General features: G+C 44.1%; 1 protein-coding gene across 2 annotated transcripts in view; it reads right to left on the reverse strand.

Moving 5' to 3' along the window:
* The window catches only part of LOC307043034 (neurotrypsin), a 158,772-nt gene extending 136,986 nt beyond the window's left edge, over window positions 1-21,786 (reverse strand). For both annotated transcript variants that reach the window (XM_079687224.1, XM_079687223.1), the window contains exons 1-4: window positions 21,569-21,786; window positions 19,585-19,624; window positions 16,334-16,576; window positions 14,582-14,720 (exon numbers count right to left, since the gene is read on the reverse strand). In XM_079687224.1, the coding sequence (XP_079543350.1) occupies window positions 14,582-14,720; window positions 16,334-16,576; window positions 19,585-19,624; window positions 21,569-21,661 (515 nt within the window). In that variant the 5' untranslated portion in view covers window positions 21,662-21,786. The remainder of the gene's footprint in view (window positions 1-14,581; window positions 14,721-16,333; window positions 16,577-19,584; window positions 19,625-21,568) is intronic.
* Window positions 21,787-22,631: the final 845 nt, after the last annotated feature.

Genomic DNA, 22,631 nt, shown 5'->3' on the forward strand with positions numbered 1-22,631 from the left:
GGCATTTTCTTTCAAGCGACTGTTAAATCCCTTGTTTTTCCCCATCATTGAGGCAGCTCCGTCTGTGCAACATGCAACTAAATTCTCATAGGGAAGCTTGTGGGATGAGAGGTAAGAATCCACTGCAGTAAAAATGTCCTCACCCCGGGTGGTAGTGGTAAGGTTGACTGACATAAGAATGTCCTGCTTCAAATCTTCCCCATCGATATATTGCACATAAACGATCAGCACAGCCTCGTCTGCTACAGTTGTGGTTTCATCAAGTTGTATGGCAAATGGCCCCTTTCCAAGCTTTTCGAGCAGCTGCAGCTCGCAGTTACTTGCCATCTTGTCAATTCTGTCTTTCACCGTATTGTTTGACAGTGGTACAGTTTTTAGCTTCTCCGCCACCTGCGGGCCGCACAGTTTCTCAACCATCTTAATGCAAGCTGGCTTAATGAGCTGCTCGCCAATGTTGTGCGGTTTCTTTGCCTTTGCTATTAAAAGTGCACATTCAAAAGAGGCCTCGCTACCAGGCCTAACAAATGCTGTTCTAATATCCATTGGTTTGTTTGCCTTTGCAAGGTGTTGTTTCTTTATGAAAAAGTCCCGATCACGCCCGACTGTTTCTGGGTGCATGGTCTGTTGGTGTCTCTTCATTTTGCTGGGTTTCATGCTTTCGTTGGCTAGCTTCTCTCTGCATATCACACACTCTGGGCGGGTTTTGTCCGTTCCCTCCATGAAACCGAAGTTAAGATAGCTCTCTAGGTAGGTCCTCATTTTCTTTTTGATTGCAGATGAGCTGTCATCTCCTTTACGTTTTTCAGACATTTTTAGACGAAAAATATTCACCTTATGAAGTCGGTCGCTAGCTAGCAAGCGCAGCAAACTGTTATTATTGTGAAAGCTGACACAGTAACGTCAATGTTGGCGCCGATCGGAGGAGTATCAGATAATTTTTTTGAATTTTAATTTTCGTTAATCAATTCATTTCTATATTTTATTGTAATGTAGACAAGGCTTTTAACGCCAATCATGTATTGCGTTACAATATGTAAAAAAAATGATATGTAAAAAAAAAAAAAAAATTTATTTTTTTATTTTTTTTAATTCTAAATATGATATTAGGCCTCAAATCATCTGAGGTCTGGCGCCCCCCCTGCGATCTTTGGCGACCCCCCAAGGGGGTCACTGACCTAGGGCACAGGTGTTTAATGTGTGTTGTCAAATGATCGGGTGGTTTTCGACCGCCGTACACGAGTGTGTGTACCACACAGGTTGTTTGTCGAAATGAATATTCAATGGAAATGGATTCTACTTTCACAATGCACAACAATGAAAAATAAATGGATTATTCTGCACCTGATAAAGAGCCTTCCGATTCTTCATTAACCTGTTAAGCCCTGAGCCTGTTTTTCAGGTCTCAGGCTCGAAAATGACATTCCCAGAACAAATGACCATATCTTTCCTTCTAAAAGGGTTACATTAATAATCTTTTTTCTCAAAGTAATGATAAACCTGTGAGTTGGATGTAGGAGAGTCAGAATCAATATAGATGTTTTTTATTTTAAAGAAAATTCAGATTGAACATAGTAAAAAACTGTAAATTATAGTATCCGTCCAAAAATTCTTTTTTACTTAAAGTGAAATCTAACCTTGGATGATGGGTTAGTAGACTAAAAGCTTTAATAATCCAAAGTACAACATGTAATAAGTACCCTGTATCAAGATTGATGCAAAACAAGTGACATTTGACCTTTTTAGAGAGATTTAGCAACAAAAACAAAAACTTCTGGTGTCATTTGGGTGGATTTTCCTTATCTCTGGCCCCCCTTGGTCGATTTTGACGAATGAAATCTCTTTCTAACCGCTAGAGCCAATGGAATTGAGGGGAAGTTCTACACACACCAACACATGAACAAATAAGGTGTCACGATTCTCATGTCATGTCACGTTTCTATGTCTAGGTTTGGGTGTTTTTGCTGTTCTCTCTGTCTTGTTTTCTTCCTGGTTTATTGTCTGGTCCTTTTCCCTGTGTTTTTCCTCCTGTCGTTAGTTTCCCTGGTGTGTCTAGTTATCTGATTGTGTTCACCCGTGGCCCTGTTTCTCCTCCCCTTCCCGGCTGTTTCTCGTCTTGTGATTACCCGTCCCTGTATTTAGTCTTGTCTCTTCCTGTGTTCAGTGTTGGTGCTTCTTTTCTATGTGAACCAGTTCACCGAAGAGTGTTTTGTTTGTCCGAGTTTATTTAACCTCTTAAGCACGAGGGTCCCCCCAGTGGACCCCCCCCCCCCCCCCCACCGTTTTCTGACAAGACTATGTCTCAGGGCTTCTTAACATTTATGAAACTATTAATGTTCCATACCCTTTTAACGATAAGAAACTCAGCTAACTAACAATATGAACAATTTTTAGCTCAAAGAAACACAAGAGTAATACCAAGCCTTTGAATTAGCATGGAGCGAAAAAATGCTAACTAATGCTAACGGACTTTTGCACAGCACTCACGGTAGCAATGCGCTTATTACTTATCGTCACTGCACAAACAAGATATCCGATTAAAGCTGAGACTCCACAGATTCCACACATGTAATATCATCACTGTAGGACCCTGAATTATGGAGCTATCAGCCAGAAAAGGGAAAGTAAACAACATCCGGTTTCAAAAATATTACAATAATTACGTCTTACCTTTTTTGATTTGTGATCAAAAGTTGTGTTCACCGGAATAAAAACGCCGCTCAAGGTTGATCCAATGTCTTTGTGTCACGTACAATTTTTTACTGATAATCCACCATCATATTTATGGCAATATACTGGGTATAACGTTTTGCCGTCCAGGCTTGTACTTTCAGATGTGCTTTGTTTGCTTCTCTATTATATAGTTCTATGGTAATGTTTACGTGGATTTGGGAACTGCCCCTCGATTATATTGGATATTTTGGTTAAGAAAAAGGTGCAAATCGACCAATGGGTTCCAGAGATATGGTCCTGCGTAAAGTATGAAGAATGCAAGCCGGCGTAAGCACTTTACGCAGCAGACTTTACTTATTGTTTACTACGTAAGGAAGCAGGAATTGCAGGACCCAGAGCGCACGGAGCACAGAGCGGACAGCAGATAACGGAATTGCAGTTTTATTGCTTATAGATTATCAGAACATTTCAAAGGGGACACAGCCACATTGGATATTAACCTATGGATTAACTAAATCATCGTTGTTATCGTTTTAATGCCATTGAAGACCAGTTTAGACCAGACAAAGACAAAGGTAAGCCACCCTAGCATTGTGTAGCTACCTAGCGCCACTTCTTTGATTTACGTTTTTGTTGATAACGTTGCAAGTGTGTATCTTTCAGTGTTGAGGTGGGCACCGTTAGATTCTGTGTCTTTACGATCATAAACGATGTGTTGGATGTGCAGCTGGGATAAGTAATAAGGGAGCTAGGAGTGATTTCCGGTGCATAATAGGTTAGCATTTTTCGCTCGGGGCTAAACCAGAAGCTCACTGTTAGCATTGTGGGGCCTAAGAGGATAACAGACAGTGGCGGTTGGTGGAAAATATTTTTGGTGGGGCTGTTGATATAGTGAGTAAAAAATATTCGCTTGGGAGAAATGACCCCTTAAATTGGGACTTCTGGTGATGTAATGGCCCCATAAAATCGTGGTTCTAGGGCCAGGAACAACCAGGCTGAGTATGCTAAACTAACTGCGGTCAAGCCAGCCTCCACTCGGGAAAACCTAGTCAAGCCAGCCCTCACGTGATATTGCGGTGCGCGAATATCCTATGCATTACGGTCGAGTAAAAAAAAAAAAATCCCTCTGTGTTTAGATGAGAATAAAACAAAAACTGTCCAATAACAAAGACTCATTTTACTTCAGGGTGATAGCAGGACATCCCATCTAGTCACTCAGAAAAAATCAGGACATTCTGATGTAGAGTTTCAAAATAAAAGACCTTTGAAATCTCTATTGTATGAGCGATCATCCCTGTTTTTAGATGAGAATAAAACAAAAACTGTCCAGTATCATAGATCCATCTCACCCCAGGGTGACAGCAGGACACCCCATCTAGTCACTCAGAAAGAATCAGGACATTCTGATGTAGAGTTTCAAAATAAAAGACCTTTGAAGTCTCATATATGAGCTATCATCCCTGTTTTTGGATGAGAATAAAACAAAGACTGTCCAGTATCATAGATCCATCTCACATTTCAGGGTGATAGCAGGACACCCCATGTCGTCACTCAGAAAAAATCAGGACATTCTGATGTACAGTTTCAAAATAAAAGACCTTTGAAGTCTCATATATGAGCTATCATCCCTATCCCCAAAGGTATTTTTATTTTGAAGATGTACATCAGAATGTCCTGATTTTTTCTGAGTGACTACATGGGGTTTCCTGCTATCAACCTGGAGTGAGATGGATCTATGATGCTGGACAGTTTTTGTTTTTGACCAATTTCCCCCCCGCGGGCGACTTAGCGCCCGCGGGCACCGCGTTGGCTACCCCTGCTATAGATACTACCCCAGTTCCTCACGAGTCTAAAAAACAACTCACGTCAACGCACGTAAGCAACGTGGGCGCCAACGTGAGCGCTCTCGTGACCAAAATATTTGACGGCGCTAATTGGCTGAAACTATGTTTCGGCGGCACAGTTTACTATTGAGACTTTTGCAACGTGCTGGTTGCTGCTGTTTGGCTCGGGGGCAGCGCCCCGTAATGATAAACTAATGCCAAGGGCAAGGCCAGGCAGGAAACATGTGACTTATCAGTAACTTTAGACATCGTAACACAATTTTAAACAAGATATTTTTGTAGATTATACATTTTACTGATACCAATTGTATGATATTTACCTTGTTCATTAAAAATATAAAATATATATATTTTTGAAATATATATTTTTTGAAATATATATTTTTAAATGTAATATCTTTTTTAATATATTTTTTTGTATGTGGGAAGAGGTGGGGCGGCGCCCCTAGCGCCCCTATGGGCCGGCCGCCACTGATAACAGAGTATGTTTTTTTAATTTTTTAATTTTTAATTTTTTCACAACAGTTGTATTTGGATGGAATGAATACCTATAGTGATAATTCAAAGTAATACAATTATTTTTAAAGTGAAAAAGGTCAAATGATCCAGAGGTGAGTCCGCCTGGACTTTATTTTTCTAAACCTCTCTAAAAAGGTCAAATTTCACTTGTTTTGCATCAATCTTGATACAGGGTACTTATTATATGTTATAGTTTCGATTCATAAAGCTTTTAGTCTACTAACCCATCATTCAAGGGTGGTTTTCACTATAAGTAATGGTTTTTTTTAGGCGGACATTATAATTTACATGTTTTTACTATGTTCTATCTGAATTTACTTTAAAATAAAAACATCTAGATTGATTCTGACACTTCTACATCCAACTCACAGATGTAACCTTGCTTTGAGAAGTGAAGATATAGTCCTTGCTGTGTTAGTGGCATTTTGGAGCCTGAAACCTGAAAAACAGGCTCAGTGCTTAAGAGGTTAAAGTCCTTGAAATAAAGGTATCGTCAAGTGTAATCTGCGTTTGGGTCCTAACTGCTTCACTGCGTAATAGAAAAGCACCAACCAAGAAATGGACCCAGCGGATTTTCATGAGTTTGAGTTGGATCTGTTCGATCTAGACTTTTCTCTACAATGTTCTCATGCCGAGTGGAAAGGAACTTCTTCTAGAAAGGACAAAGAGGCTATTCTCGAGAGGGCACGAATGGAGGTGGCCGAAATGCCTTGGTTGAGGAGTTCGTTGCCGGAGTGGTTACAGCTTTTCACAAGTTGTCCTGAGGTATGGTCCGACGCTTCTAACCCTTTCCTCGGATCCGACTACGGTCCTGTTGGAGGTCCACGGACTCTCCAAAGAGCCTCGAGGAGACACAGGGCCAGGATTCCAGCCCCTGCTCCAACAGCCATGATCCCGGTGTGGGATACCCGACCTGCTAGCCCCAGGCATGCTAGCTCCCTGTCTCCCAATTCTCAACCTGGCACCATACGCCTCGGTGGGTTCCGTCTGAAGTCAACCCATTCTTCTGCCCCAGTTCCTGCTCCTGTCCAGGAGTCGTATGCTGGAACTCGTCTGGCTTATGGAGGTCCACGGCTGCTAAGAGAAGGAGTCGCAAGGCCAAGCTAGCAGCCCGAGCCCCAAGAGCCATGGCTCCAGCCCCAGTACAGGTCCCAGCAGCCATGGCGCCATGCTCCAGTACCGGCCCACGCAGCTTTGCTTCCGTGCTCCATTACCTGGCTTACACAGCCAGGGTCCAGGCTTCTGCTCCGTGCTCAACAGCCATTGTTCCGGCTCCAGTGCCTGCCCCAGCAGCCATGGTCCTTGCTCCAGAACCGGCCCATACAGTCGTGGTTCCGTCCCCACTTCCAGCCATGATTCCGGCTCAAGTACCGGGCCCAGCAGCCATGGTTCCGGCCCCAGTTCCAGCCATGGTTCCGGCTGAGGTACCGGGCCCAGCAGCCATGGTCCCGACTCCGGCTCCTCATCACCTGTTGACTCTCCAGCCGACGCCAACTCCCGTGTCCTGTCGGCGTACCGACCGTCTCAAGTCACCTCTCCAGTTCCCTCTCAAGTCTCCTCTCGAGTTCCCTCTCGAGTCCCCTCTTGAGTTCCCTCTCAAGTCACTTCTCAAGTCACCTCTCGAGTTCCCTCTCGAGTCCCCTCTCAAGTCATCTCTCAAGTCTCCTCTCAAGTTCCCTCTCAAGTCACCTCTCGAGTTACCTCTCGAGTCTCCTTTCAAGACACTTCTCAAGTCCCCTCTCGAGTTCCCTCTCAAGTCACCTCTCGAGTCACCTCTCAATCAATCAATCAATCAATCAATTAATCAATCAATCAATCAATCAATGTTTATTTATATAGCCCAATATCACAAATGTTACATTTGTCTCAGTGGACTTCACAGTTTGTACAGAATATCAGTATGACAATACGACACCCTCTGTCCTTAGACCCTCACATCGTACAAGGAAAAACTTCAGGAGAAAACCCCACAGTTTAAAGGGAAAAATGGGAGAAACCTCAGGGAGAGCAACATAGGAGGGATCCCTTTCCCAGGACGGACAGACGTGCAATAGATGCCGTGTGTAAATTGAAAAGATAATACATTTGCAACATAGGTAGTCCAAATGTTTGGAAATGCATGTGTGCATAATAGGAAGATGAATCCAGGAGGATATCCACCCAGGACCTATGATCCAGGACCACAGCCACGACTCAAGATCCAGGACTCGCGATCCATGACACAGGACCGCAGGATCATCCATGACTCCGGATCCCAGCGTATATAGACACCAAAAAGAAATACATTTAGGGAAGCTGGGTTAATCGGAACATGAGAGTACACAGGTATAGACAGAGAGAAGGAAGAAGTAAGAGGTCCCCTGACAAACTAAGCCTATATCAGCAAAACTAGGGGCTGAATTTAATCAGCCCTAACTATAAGCTTTATCAAAAAGGAAGGTCTTAAGCGCACTCTTAAAAACGGATAGGGTGTCTGCCGTCCGAACACAAACTGGAAGCGGATTCCACAAAAGTGGAGCTTGATAAGAAAAGGCTCTGGCTCCCATTGTACTTTTAGATACTCTAGGAACAACCAACAACCCTGCATTATTGGAACGCAATGCCCTAGTAGGACAGTAGCGTATAATGAGTTCTTTAAGGTAAGATGGGACCTGTCCATTAAGGGCTTTGTAGACGAGAAGAAATTTTTTTAATTATATCCTGTGTTCTATAGGGAGCCAGTGCAAGGCAGCCAGAACAGGAGTAATGTAGTCCCTTTTCCTAACTCTGGTTAGTACATGAGCTGCAGCATTTTGAATCAGCTGAAGCGACTTGACTGACTTCTTGGTACACCCTGATAATGAGGAGTTACAATAATCCAGCCTTGAAGTAACAAATGCATGGACTAGTTTCTCTGCATCGTTTTGAGGCAAGATATGCCTGATTTTTGCAATGTTACGTAGATGGAAGTAGGCGGTCCTTGAAATTGATTTTATGTGGGCGTTAAAGGATAAATCCTGATCAAATATAACACCAAGATTCCTTAGAGTCTCACTGGAGGCCAAATTAATGCCATCCATAGTTAGTATATCTTTAGATAATTTGTTTCGTATATTCTTTGGGCCAAGTACAATAACTTCAGTTTTGGTCGTGTTTAACATCAAAAAATGTAAGGTCATCCACGTTTTTAAGTCCTTGAGGCAGTCTTGAATTTTATTTAGATGATTAATTTAATCAGGCTTGATTGATAAATATAGTTGAGTATCATCCACATAACAATGAAAGTTTACAGAATGATTCCTTATAATATTGCCTAACGGAAGCATATATAATGTGAACAAAATAGGTCCGAGCACTGAGCACTGTGGCACTCCATGGCTAACTTTGGTTTGCGTGGAAGATTCATCGTTGACACGTAAAAACTGAGAGCGTTCAGATAGATGGGACCTAAACCAGCCTAAAGCAGTTCCCTGTATGCCAACTAAGTGCTCTAGTCTTTGCAATACGATATCATGGTCGATAGTATCAAATGCAGCACTGAGATCGAGCAAAACAATAATAGAGACAAGTCCCTTGTCTGAGGCTATTAGAATTTCATTTGTGACTTTAACCAGAGCTGTCTCTGTGCTATGATGTGTTCTAAAGCCAGACTGAAAATCTTCAAATAAATCATAGTTTTTTAAGTAATCACACAGCTGTTTTGCGACTGCTTTCTCAATAATTTTTGAGAGGAACGGAAGATTAGAAATAGGTCTATAGTTGGCTAAAACCTCTGGATCGAGGTTGTGCTTTTTAAGAAGCGGTTTTATCACTGCTACTTTGAATGATTGTGGAACATAGCCTGATAATAAAGACATATTCATAATATTTTAAAGAAGTGCTAATTAATGGAAAAACTTATTTGAACAGCTTAGTTGGAATCGGGTCTAAGATACACGTTGATGGTTTAGAAGAGAGAATTATTTAATTTAATTGTTCAAGGTTTATGGCTGAAAAGCATTCTAGTTTGGTCGGATAAAGCAGGATTATGCGGTTCGACTAATAGTTGCTCAATTTCAATACCATAAGTCAGAACAAGGTCGAGAGTGTGATTATAGCAGTGGGTTGGTTTATTTACACTCTGACAAAAACTAACAGAATCTAATATAGAGTTAAATGCAACAGTAAGGCTATTTTTATCATCGTCAACATGAATCTTAAAGTCACCTACGATAATTACTGTATCTGTTTTAAGTACCAAAGCTGATAAAAACTCCGAGAATTCTGATAAGAATTCTGAATAAGGACCTGGTGCACGGTACACTGTAACAAATAAGATTGGCTGCAAAGTTTTCCAGGTCGGATGTGTAAGACTCGAGTTCCCTCTCGAGTCCACTCTCAAGTCTCTTCTCCAGTCCCCTCTCAAGTCATCTCTCAAGTCTCCTCTCGAGTTCCCTCTCAAGTCACCTCTCAAGTCTCCTCTCGAGTTCCCTCTCAAGCCCTCTCTCGAATCCCCACTCAAGTCCCTACTCAAGTGCCGTTGGAGGTTCCGCTGGGGGTCCTGCCAACTCCATGTCCTGTCCCGTTGGGGTTCCCGCCGACTACTCTTCTGCCGGGGGTCCTGCCAACCCTATGTCCTGTGCCGTTGGAGGTTCCGCTGGGGGTCCTGCCAACTCCATGTCCTGTCCCGTTGGGGGTCCCACCGACTACTCTTCTGCCGGGGGTCCTGCCAACCCTATGTCCTGTGCCGTTGGAGGTTCTGCTGGGGTTCCTGCCAGCTCCACGTTCTGTCCCGTTGGGGATCCCGCCGACTGCTCTCCTGCCGGGGGGTCTGCCAACTCCATGTCTTGTCCCGTTGGGGGTCCCACCGACTACTCTTCCGCCGGGGGTCCTGCACACCCTGTGTCCGGTGTTGTTGGAGGCCCCGCCGACTACTCTTCTGCTGGGGGTCCTGCCAACCCTATGTCCTGTGCCGTTGGAGGTCCCGCAGACTACCCTTCTGCCGGGGGTCCTGCCAACCCTATGTCCTGTGCCGTTGGAGGTCCCGCCGACTACTCTTCTGCCGGGGGTCCTGCCAACCCTATGTCCTGTGCCGTTGGAGGTTCCGCAGACTGCTCTCCTGCCCGGGGTCCTGCCGGCCCTGTGACCTCTTCCTTTGGGGATCTTGCCGACACCTTTCCCACCGGCTCCGGATCCTGTCCGGTCGACACTGGCTCCTGCCCGACCTCCGGAGCTGTCCGGTCTTCGCCCTCGAGCCCAGCCCCCTGAGTTCGCCCGCTGTGGTCTTCGCTCCTCCTCGAACTCTGCCTTGCCCCCGGGCCATCCACCCGAGACCCCCTTTTTGAACTCTGCCTTGCCCCCGGGCCGTCCGCCCGAGACCCCCTCCTCGAACTCTGCCTTGCCCCCGGGCCGTCCGCCCGAGACCCCCTTTTTGAACTCTGCCTTGCCCCCGGGCCGTCCGCCCGAGACCCCCTCTTTGAACTCTGCCTTGCCCTGGGCTGTCAGACAAGGCCCGTCCTCCGGACCCCCTCCACCCACCCTGCTGGACGTTGTTGGATTTTTGTTTTGGTATTTAGGGACGTCTAGAATCCGTCCCTTGAGGAGGGGGTTCTGTCACGATTCTCATGTCATGTCACGTTTCTATGTCTAGGTTTGGGTGTTTTTTCTGTTCTCTCTGTCTTGTTTTCTTCCTGGTTTATTGTCTGGTCCTTTTCCCTAGCCTCATCCCAATACCCGTCCTCGACTCCTCCTTTCCCTCACTCGCTTCCCTTCCTTGCGTCTTAGCTCCGCCTCCGTAAGATGCGAGCGAGAGACACGAGGAGGTGACGCAAGGACAGAGGAGTCCTCAGGTATTAATTGAGATGTCCTCGTTCACTCAAACGTCACTTTTAAACGACGTCTGTTAATGATGACATGTGCACAGCTGTATCCCCTCTCATTGGGCTTAACTGAATAACCCCTTAGAACCGGCCCATTTATTTAAATGAAAGAATCTTTCTCTTGTTAGTCAAGGAATTCAATGTATGATGGTTGGTCCTGCTTTTGTGTTCCGTTTTGGTGTAAAATGTAGCCTACATTTAAATAAAAATATAATTATAGTAATGTGAAAGCCTTTTAGAAATGAATTGCACATAATAATTCCCACGGAGCTGTGAGCACTTATATATTTATGTGACGCTTTTCCACTCATCTTCCAGTTGTCGGTTTTCCCCTGTTGAAATGGACCAGCTGTGAAGGTGGGAGCGGGGCTTTTATACGCGTGTAGTAAAAACACTTCCGCGTAGTCTGCTCTCGTGTATCCTCCCTTTCATCTCCTCCTGCACCCCTCCTCCCTCACCCCTCCTCGACTCCTCCGTGTGCATTTCAGCTATTGGGACGTCCTTCAAAATGGCGTGTCTTGATCGATTTACGGGTCAAGTCCCAGAGGAGGGGAAGAGAGGAGTCGAGGAGGGGTATTGGGATGAGGCTCCTGTGTTTTTCCTCCTGTCGTTAGTTTCCCTGGTGTGTCTAGTTATCTGATTGTGTTCACCTGTGGCCCTTGTGTTTCTCCTCCCCTGCCCGGCTGTTTCTCGTCTTGTGATTACCCCTCCCTGTATTTAGTCTTGTCTCTTCCTGTGTTCAGTGTTGGTGCTTCTTTTTTTTTGTAAGTCCTTGAAATAAAGGTATCGTCAAGTGTAATCTGCATTTGGGTCCTACCTGCTTCACTCTGCGTAATATAAGGAGTGAGAGCGATGCGTAGCCAAAACCGGAAGCTGCATACACTCTGGTGGCTACCATTAGCAGCTAAAAAAATGGAATTATGGGTTATAAACAATTGCTTAAAAGCCACAGATACATTATTAACCTATGGATCAAACGATTCAGCTGCGTTTTTTCTCGTTTTAATGCCATTGAAAACGTCTTTTGATCAGATTGACACCTACGGTGAGACGATCTCCCGTAAAAGCTCCGTAAAGGTACGTGTTGTGATGTCTGTGTTTGCTTCCCCTGTCGCGAGTTCGGATCGCTTAGTGATGACACTATACTTAAATAATCTGTGGATTCTCAGCTTTAATCCACTGGGGGGACCGCCATGCTTAAGAGGTTAAAATAACAACAAAACAAACATTCATATACATGTACACACAGTACAGCGCATCAGCCAAGACATTCACGGGAGTTAAAACCCCATCACATATACAGGACTGTCTCAGAAAATTAGAATATTGTGATAAAGTTCTTTATTTTCTGTAATGCAATTTAAAAAAAACAAAAATGTCATACATTCTGGATTCATTACAAATCAACTGAAATATTGCAAGCCTTTTATTATTTTAATATTGCTGATTATGGCATACAGCTTAAGAAAACTCAAAAATCCTATCTCAAAAAATTAGAATAGTTCCTCAGACCAAGTAAAAAAAAAAGATTTATAAAAGCAAAACACAATCAAACATTTGAAAATGTCCATTAATGCACTGAGTACTTGGTTGGGAATCCTTTTGCACGGATTACTGCATCAATGCGGCGTGGCATGGAGGCAATCAGCCTGTGGCATTGCTGAGGTGTTATGGATGCCCAGGATGCTTCAATAGCGGCCTTTAGCTCATTAGCATTGTTGGGTCTGGTGTCTTTCAGCTTCTTCTTCACAATACCCCACATATTCTCTATGGGGTTCAGGTCAGGGGAATTTGCAGGCCAATCGAGGACAGTAATGCCATGGTCAGTACACCAGTTACTGGTGGTTTTGGCACTGTGGGCAGGTGCCAGATCATGCTGGAAAATGAATTCCTCATCTCCATAGAGCTTTTCAGCAGACGGAAGCATGTAGTGCTCTAAAATCTCTTGGTACACAGCTGCATTTACTCTGGGCTTGATGAAACACAGTGGACCAACACCAGCAGCTGACATGGCTCCCCAAACCATCGCTGACTTTGGGAACTTCACACTGGATTTCAAGCAACTTGGATTTTGCTCCTCTCCAGCCTTTCTCCAGACTCTGGCGCCTTGACTTCCAAATGAAATACAAAACTTGCTTTCGTCTGAAAAGAGGACTTTGGACCACTGTGCAACTGTCCAGTGCTTCTTTTCCTTAGCCCAAGTCAGACGCCTCTTCCGTTGTCTTGAGTTCAGAAGTGGCTTGACCATGGGAATACGGCTATTGTAGCCCATTTCCCGGACACGTCTGTGAACAGTGACTTTTGATACCTGGACTCCAGCTTCAGTCCACTGTCTTTGAAGCTCCCCCAAATTCTGGAAGCGACTCTTCTTCACAATGCTGTTAAGGCTGCGGTCATCTCTCTTGGTTGTGCAGCGTTTCCTGCCACATTTCCCCCTTCCAACAGACTTTTTGTGGATGTGCTTTGAAACTGCACTCTGTGAACAGCTTGCTCTTTGAGAAATTTCTTTTTGTGTCTTACCCTCCTGATGGAGGGTGTCAATGACGGTCCTCTGGACAGCAGTCAGATCAGCAGTCTTCCCCATACTTGTGATTTAGTTTACTGAACCAAGCTGAGTGTTTTTCAAGGCTCAGGAAAGCCTTGCAGGTGTTTTGAGTTAATTAGACGATTCAAGTGATTCGTTGAACACCCTACTAGTATACTTTTTCATGATATTCTAATATTTAGAGATAGGATATTTGAGTTTTCTTAAGCTGTATGCCATAATCAGCAATATTAAAATAATAAAAGGCTTGTAATATTTCAGTTGATTTGTAATGAATCCAGAATGTATGACATTTTTGTTTTTTTAATTGCATTACAGAAAATAAAGAACTTTATCACAATATTCTAATTTTCTGAGACAGTCCTGTAAGCTTTGGTTCTAGGCTAAAGCTCCTACATCATCATTATTATTATCATTGCTCTCACAAATGTTGAAATCCCTTTAATTTTCCCAACACAGAACAAAACAAACTTCACTGAAAAACAAGAAAAAGAGGTGCTAGCTCCCTGACAGCTGGTGACTCCCTGTCTGATCAGCCTCATTCCTGTCATCGCCTGATAGCCTGTACCCCCCCTCTCATTGGACAGCATGCAGTGTCACTGACACTATATTGTGTCAGTGAAAGGCAGAACATTACTTTTATTCACTCTCAATAATCTCTGGCACCATAAAAGGCCTGTGGGAGAGAAACCAGCAGCCAGCTGATAATCACAATCCTTCAAGTGCCATCTCTGTGGCTCCTTAGCAACACCATGTCCCCCACTGATGTCTCTGAGCAGGGATGATAATGATTCTGGTTTTATTCTAATCTTGTTAAGGAGACAGTGCAAATATATATTGATATGCGTCTGTTCCTGTTTTTCCAGATTTTAGAGAGCAGCAGTATTTCCCATCTGATTTGATAAGAATGTGTTTTGTAACTATAACGATCAGACCTGTTACTAAGGTACGATATGAGGGGAATTGAATGTATTGTTTGTTGTGGTGACTAAAACTAAACTGCAAACCAAGTTGAACCAGTCCAATTCCTCCTGAAGGGCCCAAAGTAGAAGCAGTGATTTAAACTAAAACCAGAACTTCTAAAAAGTTGGATTGTTTGTGTTGCTTTGTGATCAGCGAATCATTGCTGTTCACAACCATGGTTAGTGCCCTGTGGGAGCCCTCACCCCAGTCCTAGCTGCCTGCATATGACGCTGGCATCCCGGTCGTTCCAGTGCGAGTCACATGCTGCCCCCCACTGGCCATTCAGATAGACCTCCACACGTCCGCTGGTGCTTGACGACCCTCCCACCAATCTTGCTGCACCTGCAAATGACAGACAAGTAAACTAGTTACAATACATAGAGAGAGGTTTGGTGGCTTGAATATTGATTGCACTGGTCGTTGCTCAGGCTGGAGGCAGCAGATTGTGTCTCACAGCCCGTGGCAGAGTCAGAACACAACGTTTTTGAGTTTCAAAGATTCTCTATGCATTACACCATGCTCTCAGGCCCTCCCAACAAACTCCTCAATAAACTCCAAATCATTCAGAACTCTGCTGCCCGGATCATCATCCGCACCAAGTCCGCTGACCACATCACCCCCATCCTCTGACCTCATCACCTCCATCCTCTGACCACATCACCCCCATCCTCTGACCATATCACCCCCATCCTCTGACCTCATAACCTCCATCCTCTGACCTCATCACCCCCATCCTCTGACCACATCACCCCCATCCTCTGACCTCATCACCCCCATCCTCTGACCACATCACCCCCATCCTTTGACCTCATCACCTCCATCCTCTGACCACATCACCCCCATCCTCACCCATCTGCATTGGCTACCTGTAAAATACCGGATAGACTTCCAAACCCTCCTGCTCACATTCAAAGCCCTCCACTACCTGAACCCCACCTATCTGGCTGACCTCCTACACCCCCCCCTCTCTCTCTCCTCTCTCTCTCTCTCCTCTCACCTGAACCCCACCTATCTGGCTGACCTCCTACACCTCTCTCCTCTCTCTCTCTCCTCTCTCTCCCTCCACTCCTCCTCTGCTGGCCTGCTAACCGCCCCCACCCCACGCCTATTCACGATGGGAGCTCAGGCTTATAGCTGTTCCCAAACTATGGAACTCTCTCCCCCTTCACACCCGACAGTCTGACACAATCACCACATTCACGTCCCTCCTCAAAACCCACCTGTTCAGGTCAGCCTACTCACTGTAGTGCTACATGTCTCCTGTTTCCCAACATGTTCCCTGTGACAGTCTTTTTGTACGGTCTTAAACCTTTCCTTAGAGTATTTTATGAATTGTAAGGTGTCCTTGGGTGCTTTGAAAGGCGCCTCTAAATAGAATAAATTATTATTATTATTAATTATTATTATTATTATCTGAAACGATGTAATAACTTTTAAAACTTTTTCCAATCACTTGCCCCATGCATTCAGCAGCAGCAGGCCATTCACTTTGATTTTATCCCGTTATGAAATGCCATTCCATTCCAGTGTCTGTTAAATTACAACACAGAGAAAGTTGTCAGTAGTTTAGAGAATAAAATAAAAAAAGGTTAATTTGACTCAAACATATACCTATAGTAAAACCAGAGAAACTGATATTGCTGCAGTGGACTCTTCATTTGTTCAGAGCTGTATATAATAATAATAATAATGGATTACATTTTTTATTTAGAGCGCTTTTACAGGTGCTCAAAGCGCTTTACAATTACATATTACACTTATTAGACATGTAAATGTCATTACTGTGGACATTACCCACAGGAGCAAATGCGGGTAGAGTGTCTTGCACAAGGACACAAGGGCCTGACGCAGCGGTGGCCGAGGCGGGTTGATCGCCCCTTGATCTGATAAACAACGCTCTAACCACTGCGCCAAAACCGCACCGATATATGGATGGGTATGTATGGTCGGCTCACCCTGGTGGCAGTCACAGTGGCCCCAGCCGATGGCTCCGGAGCTCTGCCTGATGAAGCACCAGGGCTGCTCCTCTCGGACCGGGCTCCGGCAGAAGCTGTGGGGGCCCAGGCCTCGGCCCGGGTACTGCCGCATGTAGCCTGGGAAGTCTGTCCATTTCAGGCACGGGGAGCCAGACTCCGTGAGGGAGACTGAGCCGTTATAGTAGCCCAGCTCTGTGAAGCCATGTGCACAGGAGAGAGGAGCTGTACAGAACAGCAGTGAGTCACACATTACCGGAACCACAACAATTATCATTATTAAACATTTACCAAATCTATATGGCTTCATGACTACACATTCTATGGTCCTTTCTCTCATTGAAGAATTTTGTCCCACAAACAGTGGGAACATTTCGGTCAGTCCAGTAACCAGAGGTGCAGAGTAAGATTTAGATTGTGTGTCGTGCACATTAGGGCCTCCTTATGCTAAAAAAAGAAACTAGTTTGCATCACGTTTCTGAGGGGTTGGAGTACCGAAGGCTGTCAAATGATTCTACCTCTGTGTGTCACATGTGCTGAGAACAGATCTGAGTACACATTAGATTAAACTATCCATCCGCTCACTACTGCTTGCTGCTTATTGGCTTTATTTCTGCATTAGGATCCTTTGTTTTTGTCGACATTAGGATCGTCACAGTTTTCACACTTCAGGGATCAGAAGGAGCTTCAGAACTCCTCCTTGGGTTATGGGATCCTGGAGTGATGGTAAAAACCAGTTGTATGAGGCTGGTATACATAGAGTACATGTCAAACATGACCTGCTCATCTGGTGGGCAGATGGAGGTTTAACAAGACAATGAAGAAATGCAGGGAAGACACTTAATAGCAAGCAGAAGCACAGCTAACTGTAAAACTGATCTATAAAACTGCTTCCTGGGCAGACTGTATGAAACTAGTTCACACACACACACACACACACAGACACACACACACACAGACACAACCACAACCGTGATTTATAACTGAAACAGTCTATCCCTCTCTATTGGCACATAGATGCTTGTAGACTGCAACACAGCTGCCAAGCATTACATACTGAACCGAAAACTCATCCATTATCTAGTGGGAGTTTCTGACAGGCATGAAGTCAGCGAGGCTCTGCTTCCATTAGTGGGGGAGCCTCATTGCCATTAGTCATGAAGCATAACCATCAGGTAATCTGCAGGAACTCCACTGCCTTAACTTTGACTCTGAGTTACAGACAGAGGTTTGGTAACAGACTGCTGCTGCTGCTGCTGCTGCTGCTGCTGCTGCTGCTGCTGCTGCTGCTGCTGCTGCTGCTGCTGCTGCTGCTGCTGCTGCTGCTGCTGCTGCCGGAACAGTCAGCTAAAATGATTGTTTTTTTACACACATGCCACGTAGTGACTGAGATAGGAAAACATCAGTTAGGTGTAAATCATGATGCTTTTGGAGAAAAATCACCATGTGTAAGGAGACTCACACATCTCTAAAAACAGGGGAACAATGGAGCTGATCCAGATTTGCTGCGGTCATGACGACGTTACTAAAATGTGGGCTGGCTTTACGTTGAATTCCTGGCAACGTCCCGCCCACGTCCCAACCTATCATCCCCTATCAGAAATGATCCTGTATCAGAAACGATGCACAATGTGTTATGGAAGTAATATGGTCTCTGTTTACATTAGCAACCATCACTTGCAGGTCTCCCTTGAAAAAGAAATCAATGATCTCAATGGGATTCATCTGATTAAATAAAGGCTTGAAATGAAATCACTAACACTCTACTGGAGAGAATATGTGACTTGCTCTATCGAAATCAGTCGCATTGACCCGAAGACACATTTTGAGTTGTATACACTGCTGGAAAGAGGAGATTCCTAGCTTTCTAATGATATCAGGATTGTTTTTGTACTCCAAATATTAAGCGAAATATGTCACATTATAATGACGGTCACCGAGTCATCATTTTGAGAAGAAGGCCTTTAAAGTTTCCTCTTCTCTGGAATCCATCGATCTGATTGATTATTAGCGGCTAATAAATTATCAAAGTAGTACGGAGGGAAAATATTTTCATTTGGATTACTGGTCTGGGGGAAGCTCACGAGTGTGTGTGTGTGTGTGTGTGTGTGTGTGTGTGTGTGTGTGTGTGTGTGTGTGTGTGTGTGTGTGTGTGTGTGTGTGTGTGTGTGTGTGTGTGTGTGTGTGTGTGTGTGTGTGTGTGTGTGTGTGTGTGTGTGTGTGTGTGTGTGTGTGTGTGTGTGTGTAAGTGTTTGTGTATTTTTGCGTTTGTGTTTATTGTGTTTGCTTCCCGGGGAAAACCCTCACGAGAAACACCAGCTGTTGTTATGCCTGCTGTGATGTTAAATTACTCCGTTCTCCGCTTGTATTTATGCCGTTACAAGCTTCAGAGTTGTATTTATCATCTGAATTTGCCGAAATAAGTTTAATATTCTGAAAACCAAGACTTTGTTTATTTGAAATCAGATGAAAACTAACTGTCACAGAACCTGCCGTGTTATCTATGATTACTATACATAATTTGATATACATTCATAATTTCAGCCGGAGGGAGGGGGGGCGGCGCTGCGGAACAGCAGAGTGCGAGTGAGAGGTGCCTGTCTTCTTCCCTTTGAAAGCTCCAAAAATGTATTTATCGTGTGATTTTGGAAATAAAAGTTTCATATTCTGAAAGCCAAGACTTTGTTTAGTTAAAATCAAACAAAACAACCGAACCCCGAAAAGCAATTTTTTTACGTTTTCCACGTTATTTTAAAATTAGCTGTTGCAACTTCCGACTGATTTCGATAGAGCAGGTCACATATGTCTAAAGAAGCCGGATATAAAAGGTACTGTCCTTGTGGTAAACCCGCGAGAGAGAAAGCGTTTGAGCTCCATTCTGTTTCAGAAATAATGCTTGATGTGGTTTGGAACATAATATGGCGTTAATCACGGCAGCGTTTAGCTGAGTTTCTGCTGGTAGACAGTCCTCTCTTCACAGAGCTCACTGCTTGCATGCGTACACTCCAAAGGGGCGTGGTCAGCAGCAGCTCGATTACATTTAAAGTGCCAGACCCAGAATCAGCACTTTAGTAACAGGGCTGAAATAGAGGGGCATGAGGCATGCATGCTACAATGGGTGATCTGTTTGGTGTTTTGAGCAAAACTCTTCAGAGACATGTTTTGTATAGATATAGCCCTATAATATATAGTTCAAATATAGCATAAAAGGTGAGCTTTAAGATGACCCTTACCTGGTCTCTGCACAATATTCAAGTGTCCACCTTCAGTGACCTGCGGGAGAAACACAACATCATGAACAAATATATAGCTCGAAAGAGTTATTAAGCAGCAAACATTAGTATACAGCTGGACTTTGATTTGAGGTTCTGGAGAACCTGGAGACATTGACTTTGCCATAGTTGTATATGTGTTTTAGATCTGACTGTGCCATAGTTTTCTCAACTGTGTCCATGTTAGCAGTGAGGAACACATGTTGTATGTGACTTACAATGAGTCATGAATGCTGCAATCCAAACCAAACACATTTGTTACACATACTGTGCATAAAGATACTGAGCAGGACTGGTTTGAGAGGTTTCTATACGTGTTTGGACATGTCTTGCTGTGAAATTGTCCCGTGTGGATAGGATACCGTGTCTGACCACAGCTGACATGCTCCATGCGTGGCACTGAGTTACTTACAGGGCCAGCTGCTCTGCAGGGGAGGGGCGGTTTCATGAGGTGGTTTATAGAGAACTGTTCTCCCTGTGGAGGTTGCAGCAGCTTCAAGCCACTAGGATCCTAAATAATATTCCTACTCTATTAAAACTATTTTTGATGAACAAAAGGAAGTGGTGTATATCATTTTACTCTTATTATACCTTATGATGACATGTGATACATTTTTAAAGGGGATATAATGCAATTAATAGAGGTCATAGGTTTCAATAGAATATTAAAGGTGGATTATTTCTATAAGCGTGTTATTGCAGTAACAGTTTGGGTGTTTTAACTTCAAAGACTGTGTGGCACTGTCTGTCCCTCACTTGCTGATTGATAAACCAGATGCCCGTCTGGGACATTAGAAAGAATCCCTTTAAAGTAGTTTTCTTTTTGTAATTTAATTGGTGAGGGTCTGGGGGTTTAGAGTTGTAGGTTTAAAGTCAGTTCCTTTGGAACATCTAGTCTAGAGCAACCCTACCAGAAGGAGCTGATTAACAGAATTATCTGAATGATATGATATGAAAACAAATGAGTGTAGACTTTGACCTGCTGATAATATGAAGAAAACAGACCTACCGCCATGTAAAGACTGTCTGCACATTAAATCTGAACTGAAACAAATACTCTAAGCTCCGTGCTGAAACCGCTTCAATCAATGTGAAGCTGTTTCAATTGGTGAAATGTGCAGGAATAAGAACCATGTATGTACCCGTATTACCAAAGAGTGAGACTATTTCTAAAGTTGTACTTGTCCTACACCGTTCACAGTAAACATGTGAACACCCTCACACGCCTTAAGGCTGACAGCCAGTCAACCCCATAATACTCAGACTGCCTGTTAGACCTCTGAAAAGTCTCTGAAAAAACTTTCTCCCCTTTCCTCTGTTACAGTCTACAGTCTAAGTGTAACACACGGGCAGGATAGCCGTCAGCTCATCTGATGAAACCACAGCCAAGTAAAAATAAAACTCTCTGAAACATTTCCATTTGCACAGGCTGTCCAATCTGTAAGACTTGGTGTTGGATAATCAATTTGGTACTTAGTGGGTTATCTGTCGCCACTTTTTAAACGGCCTAACCTAACCCTCGAAAATATACATTTTCGATATTTAGAGAGTCTGAAAAAAACAAAAAAAGTGTGTATTTAGAGAGTCTGTGAAAACAACAAAAAAGGGTCCCATAACCCACAACTAGGTCTACCATCAATGTATTGTGGTGTTCAAAAAACTAAGTTAAAATCATTTGAAAAAAGCATTTAAAAAAAAGCACCCACACTGTTGATCAGACTTGATCCAAGAGTGTTTAGAAACACAGTTAACTAAACAACACTGCACACTACAAGAGTAATCTCACTGAAACTAACATTACAACAGGACAGGCCCTGTAACAGTGGTGTAAAGTAACTAAGTAGATATACTCAAGTAATTCTAAGATACTTGTAGTACCAATCCTTTGCAGCTTATAGAGCTAAATCTGTGCTATAAACCGTGACAGCGGTATATATCTGCTCACCTCACACACAAACAGGGCAAGCAGCGCGTAGACCGGGAGCCAGCCGGGACCCGTGCTCTGGTCCATCCAGCCGGGATCCATGTTCCGGTCCATTCTGCAGGGACCATTTCCTCCACACCTGAACCAACAACGCCCCCGGTAACCTGTCCTCTAATGCTGACAACAAGCTGACACCCTCACTCAAACACTCAGACACACACTGACCGAGCGGAACTGAACAGCAGACAGCACACGCTGGATCTAAAAATGACGAGCTGCTGCGGGGGGCAGCCTCTCTCTCTCTCTCTCTCTCTCTCGCTCTCTCTCTCTCTCTCTCTCTCTCTCTCTCTCTCTCTCTCTCTCTCTCTCTCTCGCACACACGCACACACGCACTCGCATATGCACACGCGCACTAAAACACACACGCAGGATCACAGTGGGTAAGTGATACCAATGTCTCTGCAAATAATCAATTTATATAAGTGGTGACGCCAGAGGTATGACAGTAGGAGTAGCCTATGTGTCTGTTGGCAGATATGTAGTATAGTTATAGATAATATAACACACTATAGTGTTGGAAAGCCCAGCAGTCCTTGATGGGGCTCAAATGAATCAAGGCGTTATTACCACCGCACTTTCTGTTATCTCTTTTTTTATTCCCAAACTTTCCGACCATGTTAAAGGATCATGGGTAAATGTTGCTGCTTCAGGACAAAACCCTGTGCTCACAGTTGGATCCGCTAATATTTACTCTGCATATGTTACACTTATGGATTGTGAAAATCTGACACTTGGGACACAATGGAGGCTCCGGAAACAACAGCAGTGGAAGTCAACATCCTGGCACTGTCACACCGAGCAGAGACTGAGATAAGCAGGGCGAGTCCATGATCTCTGATAGGCCTTGGGACCCTGATTGTTGTTCCTGGCGACCTCTCACAAACACACATTAATCATCTCAAACTGATCGTATCATCAAAACTGTAGTGTGCCTCTTGAGGCTCACAGGCCTCATCTGCTTCTCCACTCAGACGATGGATGTTAAAGATAGTAACACATATTCAGATCCCATGAACAACCGCAT

This window comes from Notothenia rossii (assembly GCF_949606895.1).
Source record: "Notothenia rossii genome assembly, chromosome: 6".
In the NCBI taxonomy this organism is placed as follows: domain Eukaryota; kingdom Metazoa; phylum Chordata; class Actinopteri; order Perciformes; family Nototheniidae; genus Notothenia; species Notothenia rossii.